General features: G+C 37.4%; 1 protein-coding gene across 1 annotated transcript in view; it reads left to right on the forward strand.

Moving 5' to 3' along the window:
* The window catches only part of LOC124276612 (ATPase MORC2-like), a 54,070-nt gene extending 45,314 nt beyond the window's left edge, over positions 1 to 8,756 (forward strand). The window contains exon 30 of the mRNA XM_046712258.1: positions 6,378 to 8,756. Coding sequence (XP_046568214.1) covers positions 6,378 to 6,470 — 93 coding nt within the window. The 3' untranslated portion in view covers positions 6,471 to 8,756. The remainder of the gene's footprint in view (positions 1 to 6,377) is intronic.
* Positions 8,757 to 10,249: the final 1,493 nt, after the last annotated feature.

Raw genomic sequence — 10,249 nt, forward strand, 5'->3', positions numbered from 1 at the left:
AAGTATCAATATTCTTCACCCGTACTACCTTCCAAGTATCAATACTGGTCACCATACTGCCCTCGATGTATCAGTACTCTTTCACTAATATTTCCCTTCACGGACTGAATCTTCCGCCTCAATTTAGACCAGTAATCATCTGTCCTTGTTCCTCTAAAGTAATTACATTATAGTAGTTTCAAAAGTGGGACAAAAATTATAATTAATTCTCGTTCAAGTCAAAATAATAATACTAATTTTAACAAAATCTGGACATTTGGGGTATACGCTGGTTGTTTTTTTTCTGTCAGATGAATAGTTCAAATTGGACAAGCAGTGTCAAGAAGCAAATGTCTTCCATAACTTGTCTAGATTTTTAACTCAAATTTAAAAAAATCAAAATTAAAACTGTCAGCTTGAAAGAAGGCAATAAGTGAAACTCCCTCCTTGACCTGTCTGAGGACTTGGAGGGCTAATTAAGAAACTCTTCTAACAAACTTAAGAAACCTTTGAGACTTTTCCCCAAAGAAAGTCTGTGAATTTCAACAGCGTATTGTTTCGGAAGGCCTACAATTGGGTGAAGTTCACTTGAGAAGGCTAATTGAATTTTGTTGGGAGCTTTAGTAATTGATTCTCATACACAACTGATCCGAGCGTACAGATTAGGATCAGAATTAAGGCCCAACTCTGTCATTTTCTCGAAAATTAAATTGAGTAGCAAATTGTATTTGAGAGATACAAAACATAGAATGTTTTTTTTCACCACCAGAGGGAATTTTAGTGTCACAATTTGCTAGAATTAGGAGTCAAATATCTCTGGTTTCCCCATTTGTTGTTAATATGAGTTAAAGATATATTTACTTGAATATGGAGAAATTGTCAGTTCAGTAGAACATACAATATGTTTGATATGTGCAGAGTTCAGCCCATGTGTCACCATACATGCATTTAGTTTTGAAATAGTCAACATTGAAGTTACATTGAGGTCATGATGGAAGGGCTATGTTTGAATTAATTCCCATCTGATGAAAGACATAGTATCCTGTTTCCATACCGGGGCGTTGGGGTAGCCTAGTGGTTAAAGCGTGAAGCCCATTTTCTGGTGTCCCCCGCCGTGATGTTGCTGGAATATTGCTAAAAGCGACGTAAAACGGAACTCAGTCAGTCAGTGTTTCCATACCAATGTTAGCTTTAATTGTTATGTCATTAAGACTCTAAATCATGCACTCACAAATATTGCAATACAATAAACATGTGAACAGGGATTTACCATGAGTCCTGTATTTGAGGGTCCCTGGGACTCATACTCCTAATTTTCAGGGGTCCTGGACAACAAAATGGGGGGTCCCATACACTTAAACATTATTATTAATACTGTTTTTGTATTGTGTATCATGATCATCACATTGTTACAGTAATTAAATTGCAAATGACACCATAACCCAGCTAGTTGAAAACTCAATGATAACCTATTGTTACTTGATTGGAACTTTTACAAAAAGTATTTGGACCTAAATTTCGTAGCATCCACTGTCAATTTTTATGCGTATAGGACGCAGGAATTCGTGTCCCATAAATACCTGTGTGAATTTGTATGGAGTTCTATCACTTTGTGTAGTCAGTATAAGCTCACTCACACAGTATAAGCATTTTAAAATTGTACACAGTGTGATGTGCATGAACACATTATCTACCAAGCTCTGTGATTGGTCCTGCCACCCACAGTAGCCAGTTATATTTTCATTATTTGGACAAAGGATGGCCATGACAATCAAACTGTCATTGGTCAAGCAGAAGACCAGGAGTTACTTTCTTTTTCCAAAGAAATATCAGTCAGATGATCCTGATAATTAGCGATGAAACGGTACGCTCTTACCACGGTATGGTACGTATTGCAGTAGAAGGTTCTGTCCGGTTCTGTCCGTTTCAATTCAGTACATGTATATGAGACATGATCATAATGCAGAATATTTACAACGTGAGCCAGACCTTATGTTGTTTGATAACATGGAAACAAGATAACCATAATCTTTGTTATTTTGAATGAACAATTGTGTCGATAGAAATGACGGTACGAAAACCGAAAGTACTGCATTTTTGGATTGCATGACAGTATACCGAACGGAAGGCAAAATACCGTGGTTCTACTACTACTGCTGTGGACTGTTTCACCCCTAATGATAATTGTAAGGAAATGAAAGCCGATAGTTTGTAAGGTTGTCGGTCAAGTGAAGGCCTGGAACCTTGGTATATCTCTCGTGTATTTCAAGGGAATTGGCTTGAACTTAACCCATGGCTTAGATTATCAGACAAAAATCAAATGTCCTGTATCATGTATATCATGAAGAATTGTCCATCAGAGTTCCTGAGTGGTCCTCATTTTGGAAGTTAGGCCCATTAGGGAATGACAGTAAAACTGTTGAAGTTTGGAAAGAAAGAAGAATCCTGCCCCTAGTTATCAAAACTGGAAGAATGAAGATTTGTATCCAAACTAGAACTTTTGGATTGCATCTGATCTTTTGTCATGTCATCGTGACCTTGTTTGTTGCTCACATTGTCGACCCCTAGTTTGTACAGATTGACAGGCTTCCTTGATGTAGCTGGAACTGGGCTGCTGATGTCATGCTTAAATAATTAAGTTTATGATTCCAACCATGGAGTTTTCAGGAAATCATAAATGGGAAGAATAAAAGTATGTTTTTAGTGTCTGTGGTCAGTGAACCTGTGTAGATCCAGGTTAGAATTGATCTCCAGTAACCCATGCTTGTTGTTAGAGGCGACTAACGGGCCAGGCTCGCTGACTTGGTTGACACATGTCATTGATCCCAATCGTGTAGATTGATGCTAATGTTGTTGATCACTGGATTGTCTGGTCCAGACTCCATTATTTACAGACCGCTGCCATATAGCTGGAATATTGCTAAGTGTGGTGTAAAACTTAACTCACTCACAGTGGTCAGTGTTGTTACCTGGTTGTGTTTATGTGAAATAATGGCACATTGAGACAAATCATGATTAATATTTGAATTATTCATGTTTAAATCAGAGCAATTTAATTGAATCCCCCATAAGATACTCAAAGAATCTTCAAGAATTCAAGAGCTCCTACTCTTTAGAGTCTTTACACTAATGTTAAGCAATACACATTTATGAAGGGGACGACTAATTATCTAGATCTACTGAACTCTCCCAGGACCCCTGTATTTTGGACTGGTGGATAACTATCTACCACACTCAACAAGTATCTGATTAAATCACCCAATCACCAGCCATACCTACCCACAGGCTTTAAGATACGACTTTAAAAATCTCCAACGTTCGTTCTACCAATCTGTTAGCTGTTATGGAAGAAAACAGGAAAAAAGTGTGGCTTTTCACTACTTGTCCAGTTGCGGTAGTCCTCGAGGAGAAAGGGCTAGATTGCTGCTTTGCAGTAACATAGTGCCCTGTCAACTGTTCAGTCATAATTGATTGCTGAGGACTGGGCAAAAGGTTTTCCACTGAGCGAGCCCAAGGGGACCATCAATTGTGCACATGTGTCAATGGTTTGCGAGGCTTCATTGCTCGTCTGCTGCAGCGGCTGTGCATCTGCGGCGGCTGCGACCAGGGTGATTGTTCAGATGTGTAGACAGGGGACTCATTTTGCACAGACTGGACTGAAAATGAAAATAGGAAATTGGTCCAACCAAAAAGTTAGATTTCACATCTCATGAAAGTGTTTTATGTTATGTGTTTGGATATATTATGATATGTCTTACACTAAATATGTTTGTATTTGTGAGTTGAGGTCTGAATCATGAAATTGTGGAAGTGACGATTTGCATGTTTGTTAGAATGCAAGGACATATCTTTTATGTAATATGTTATATTGACAGGATGTTCGTTGTAAGGTGTTTTGGTTACAAACCTGGAAAGAATTTGTATTTAATAGCTGATTTTCAAACAATGTTAATTTGAAATCAGTATTGAAAACTGCATGATCTTGAGAAAATATCTTGAAGCACCGGATAAGTACTCAGTTTAGTTTGTCCAATAATTGTTATACATTTCCTACTTTAGTTTAAGTCCTAAAAAAGGCCTTTTTAATGGCTTGAATTTCATACTGACAATTCTGTGTGAACCATTATCACTCATGAATAATTTTGCCTCCATGGTGTATGGATGAAGTCGGTTTGCCTGGAGAGCAGAATGGAGGTGGTTCGAACTGTGGCACACCGAAAGGCATTAAAAAAGATACTTTTGTTACCTTTCCTGACACTCGTCCTTATACAAGGCCAGTTGGCTTAGAGTCAGTTTTCTGTGATTGGGCTTCCATGTTCAACTACAGCATGGTATGCCAGTGAGCTGGCACAGCATTAGTCTGGACATGTGTGCATGCATGTTGCTATGTAACTGAAATGATCTTGCGTGAATGGAACTTTGTGTGCTGCTTTTCCGTGCAACTTCGGGCATAATTTCATGGGTGACAAAAAGAAATCAAGCATACAGAAGCAGAACAGATTTAGTAGGGAAGTGTGTGTCGGCAGTGAAGATCTACGCTTATTCTAATGGCCACTGACAGGCCAACTCCAGGCCAGATGTGGCTCCAGACAGCCTAATGCTGGCCTTACAGCTGAATACAGGGATACAACTGTTCTTACAGCTGAATACAGGGATTCAATTGTTCTTACAGCTGATTACAGGATACAACTGTTCTTACAGCTGATTACAGGGATACAACTGTTCTTACAACTGATTACAGGGATACAACTGTTCTTACAGCTGAATACAGGGATACAACTGTTCTTACAGCTGAATACAGGGATACAACTGTTCTTACAGCTGAATACAGGCATGCAACTGTTACAGCTGAATACAGGATACATGTACAACTGTTCTTACAGCTGAATACAGGGAAAAAATGTTCTTACAGCTGAATAGAGGATACAACTGTTCTTACAGCTAATTACAGGGATACAACTGTTCTTACAGCTGAATACAGGATACATGTACAACTGTTCTTACAGCTGAATAAAGGATACAACTGTTCTTACAGCTGAATAAAGGATACAACTGTTCTTACAGCTGAATACAGGGATGCAACTGTTCTTACAGCTGAATACAGGCATGCAACTGTTCTTGCAGCTGAATACAGGGATACAACTGTTCTTACAGCTGAATACAGGCATGCAACTGTTCTTACAGCTGAATAGAGGATACAACTGTTCCTACAGTTGAATACAGGGATACAACTGTTCCTACAGCTGATCACAGGATACATGTACAACTGTTCTTACAGCTGAATAAAGGATACAACTGTTCTTACAGCTGAATACAGGGATGCAACTGTTCTTACAGCTGAATACAGGGATGCAACTGTTCTTACAGCTGAATAGAGGATACAACCGTTCTTACAGCTGAATAGAGGATACAACTGTTCTTACAGCTAATTACAGGATACATGTACAACTGTTCTTACAGCTGAATACAGGCATGCAACTGTTCTTACAGCTGAATACAGGGATACAACTGTTCTTACAGCTGAATACAGGATACATGTACAACTGTTCTTACAGCTGAATAAAGGATACAACTGTTCTTACAGCTGAATAGAGGATACAACTGTTCCTACAGCTAATTACAGGATACATGTACAACTGTTCTTACAGCTGAATACAGGCATGCAACTGTTCTTACAGCTGAATACAGGCATGCAACCGTTCTTACAGCTGAATACAGGCATGCAACTGTTCTTACAGCTGAATACAGGATACATGTACAACTGTTCTTACAGCTGAATAAAGGATACAACTGTTCTTACAGCTGAATACAGGGATGCAACTGTTCTTACAGCTGAATACAGGGATACAACTAGTCTTACAGCTGAATACAGAAATTGAACTGTTCTTACAGCTGAATAAAGAGAGACAACTGTTCGCAATCAAATTTTGTCTCATGACTGATGTTCTGGGTGCCGTTGTACAAAGCAACCTTAGCGCTACGTCAGTCGTAAGTCTGTGTTAGGGTATGGGAGTTACGATCATCTTAGCGCTACGATCGCTTTGTACAACGGCACCCTGGTATATAGGTTGATGTTGTCACTGTAGGGATTCAGGGTTGGGATTTCCTCAGCCATCTGTGCTTCCCACTAATGGATCTGGAGGTCAGGGTTTGTGACCTTGCATGTCATCCAACTCGGATGGTATGTGCCTGGCAGATAATATAAACATCAGATTTGCTTGGTGCAAATTCAATCTTATTAACAGGCTGTTGTGATATAGTTATAGACATGCAAGAAATTTTATCTATTGAACAACTGATAAAAGACGTTGCAGAAATCTTAGACAAGATTTTAAACCCCATCTCACCTCACATCCTTTTTTAATAGTTTGTTGCATCTGAAACCGTTTCAATTTCAGGAATTCGACATCGACCCTGACTCAGATGGTGACCAGGTGGACGAACTACTGGCAGCGTGTGTTCGCCAGGCTATGCAGGGATCACAGTCGTAGTCTTCGCACTGCAGTTATCTCCCCTTGATACAAGCTCCTGGTGACTGTATCACTAAATGACCACATACCAAACTTGTCAGTTCATGAAAGTGAACCGATTAGACTTCAAGCGAAACCATAGTCTTCAGTGGCTTTGTAGCCTTTGTAATTGGACTCTGTTAACTGTACTGATCAGCATCACCCAGATTTCTGTACAGTTCATATTTGCTGATGCTTTTGTTATATGTTGTTTTTGTTTTTTTCAACTTTCTTTTTAAAAGTTCAGTTCTGTAGAAGGGGGGTCATATAACTGAGAATACACTTGGTGAATTTCTGAATTGCTTTGCTGACTAACCTTTCATCAAACCGAGTACATCACTTGAAAAGCCTTTAAACAAAATGAGTGCAAGGTTACGTTAGTTTCTAACATTTGTTGAATTTGATAGTGCAGTTGCTTCCCTTATGTTTTCGAGTCACATTAACTTTAACGTTCTCTTGTTGCAGTGTTCCTATGATAAGAAGTGTTAGAGCTGGACTGGCTATCAATATAGATCATAGAGCTTGATAATTGATATATATCAGAGAAGGAATTTTGAGCAAAATTGACCAAAAGAAAGAAATCACCATATCACTGGTGAGTGGTGACATAATTATGCATGGATTACAAAACAGCATCCTGAACATAATATGGAAGCAGCCCATAAATATAAACCTAACTTTCTGTATTGTTTGAGTAAATTGAAACGTTTTATCATCACAAAAGTTAAGCAAGATATTACAGATGAATCAATGACATACATTTTGCATTGAAAATTAATAATTTTTCGCATCTACAATATTTCCGATTATCCGTCTTTTCAGCCTGCTCTGGTTTGATTAGAAAGTTTATTTCAGTTTGTAGGCCATCGGCCCATGTACATTAAGATAATTTAACAACCTGAAAATCAAGGGGAGATAACTCTGTATTTTTGGCTTGTAAGTCAGGCCAGTTAGTTCTAGCTAATGTTGCTAGTGCTGTTCTGTGTTCACGTGTGTTATTGCCATCTTGTACAGATTCATGTGTGAAGCATCATCCGTTTGTCATTGTGTACAAAGTCGCAGCCATTGTATTCTAATATCAGATCATTTCAGTACAACATTCTTATCAAAGAAATATATTCATTTAATAGTAAATATTATGTTATTATAGAAATGCTAACCAACTTTTAAACATGTTTTTGTTTTGAAGTTCATGCATGTACACATGAGGTGTACGTTTGTGTTGATAGTGCAATTATCGAAATGAAATAATCTTAATTTTAGAAACCCTGGTTTCTAGTTGTTCCTTGTCATATATGTATGTCATAATGCCAATGGCCAATACTCGAGCCTGTCCTTACTAATTTACAACAAGAAAGCCATTACACCTGTTTTTTATTTTTGTTTTGAGAAAATACTTCAGTACTTTGTTCACTGGCTGTCAGCTATATTAAAATTACAATATTATGGAAAGATCATCAATATTAATGTCATAAATACATTAAATATATAAACTACTGTACAAAATTTCGAGTATTAGTATTTTTGTATAAATAAGACCACATATTACTTTCAATTAAGCCTTCAAATGAGGAGTAATTTCAACACATGATTTATACAAAATTAGGAGATCAAGAAAGTGGACATAATCCACGTTTTAGCCATTATGCTAGGAGTTCACATTCTTGTGTAACACCTTACCACATCATAGATGGTAATAGAATCATGATTGGGTCGTAACTTAGCATGATTTGGGAACAGGAGGAATAAGTACATGTTGTAGTCATGGTTGTTAACAAAATAGATATACAAATAAATTCCATCATGCCCTTGACATTTTATGTTTAGCCAAAAAAGGTAAATATTAAAGTAGAAATGTTTAATATTTTATAAAGATCTTTTATTTCCTGAAATGACTTTTTATTTCTTGAAAATTAGTTCTCACTTGAGTGAGTTTTGTCATTAATCACTTTGTTGAGTTTATGCTGCTTTTAGAAACTGATACTGTGTACATACACATTTTAAGAACATACCTGTTGTCATTTTGTGATTCATAATATTTTAAGATTTTAAGAATGCATCACGGAACAATTCTAGATGTTGTAACTGTATATAAATCTGGATTCTATTGTCAGTGTTAACTGTCTGGATAGTATATATATATATATGTTTTGTGCTGTTAAATGTCTACACCAGTGTTCATGTCAACCAATGGAAACCAAGTAGAGGTATGGTTTGATTATCTGGGTTCCAGGTATAGTGATAAAGGTCATGTTCCATGCTGTGTGATACCAGTGGGGGCAAACGGGAAAATGCTGACACAGCAGAATTCACTCTTCATCTTACATGAATCATGTCCCACATATCAACAGGTGCTTGTTATGAACAGATAGTTTCCTTATCAGTCTGTGGTATGTTTGTAAGTAGAAATTTGTATTTCAAGACTTTCAGGTTTTTTGGGGTCCATCTTAAAGCGATGTAATTCGCTGTACAGGGTTACGCCCTTTGGGCACTCTGATTGTGGGTTTGAATCCTGGTTTACCCTGATCTTGGTTTCGGGGTTTGTCATCTCCATATCCTGTGTTTGAGGATTTCACCAACGTGGTAGGCATCTGAAACTTTGGGCTATCTTCACTTGTTCTGATGACAATCGGGGGTGGAAATAACTTTAAAATTGCTAGTGTACTCCAGTACAGTGGCACATGTAAAATCACTTGCCCTGATAATTTTCCCACTATACCGGACATTTTCTTGTTGATTTTTTAAATAAACAACATAATTAATATTGGAAAGTCAACCTGACACCGGTACAGTGTGATATACAGATTTGCTTGCCCGACAGAAAAAACACTGGAGTCGGGCAATGGGTTATTTCCACCCCTGACAATCCATGGTAAAACTGACAGTGTTTCAAAGGTGGTGTTTATCATAACTCCCTCCCTCCCTCCCTCGCTCTCCCTCACGTTGAAGACAAACAAACATAATCTTTTCTAGTATCTTGTCATTTTCAGTCAAGCAAATTGAGTCATATTCATGTTTAGTACATTTAAAGGTTGAACTGCTTGGTTAGAGCCACCAATAGTCATCCATGATTCTATATATCATGCTGAGACCATTGTCTTTAGGAAATTCAGGTTCTCATTGTTCATTTGAGGTACATTTCTCACAAAATACAGACATTGACATGAAAGTAAATACAGATTTTACAAACAAATTGTCCTAGATAAGTCATTTCAATTAAGACAGCATTATCAATTGTTTGTATATAGTTAATTTTAACGCTGATCAGTAAATCTAGAATATTAAGTTGGTCTTGGTCAAATAATGAACTTGGCCTTATAGACTCTTCTCAAACCAAGAATGTGAAATCTATGATTTAGTCCAAAAGCTAACTTGGCTAACAAAATGATTTGGTATTTTGCTGTTGGAACATCATCTTCATAGCCCAGTAGCCCAGTAGTTAAAGCATTTGCTCATCTCTTCCAAAGGCTGGGTTTGATTCCCCACATGTATACAATGTGTGATGCCTGATTCTGGTGTCCCATAATGCTGATCTTGCTGAAATTTTTGCTTTAATTAGTGTAAAAAAATATTCAGTCAGTATGTCTCTTTAAGGGTTAGGCAACACCTGTATGCTATGAAGCAGTACAGGAATGGTTGAAATTAATAATATTTCCATTAAAATATAACATTGAAGCAGCAGTAACAGGTAGTAATTAACCTACACTGAAAAAAGGCAGAGAACCAGATAATTTTATTTGAAGCCTTTATGTATTTCACAT

Source organism: Haliotis rubra, unplaced genomic scaffold (assembly GCF_003918875.1).
Source record: "Haliotis rubra isolate DU_JTF1 unplaced genomic scaffold, ASM391887v1 Scf210, whole genome shotgun sequence".
NCBI lineage: Eukaryota > Metazoa > Mollusca > Gastropoda > Lepetellida > Haliotidae > Haliotis > Haliotis rubra.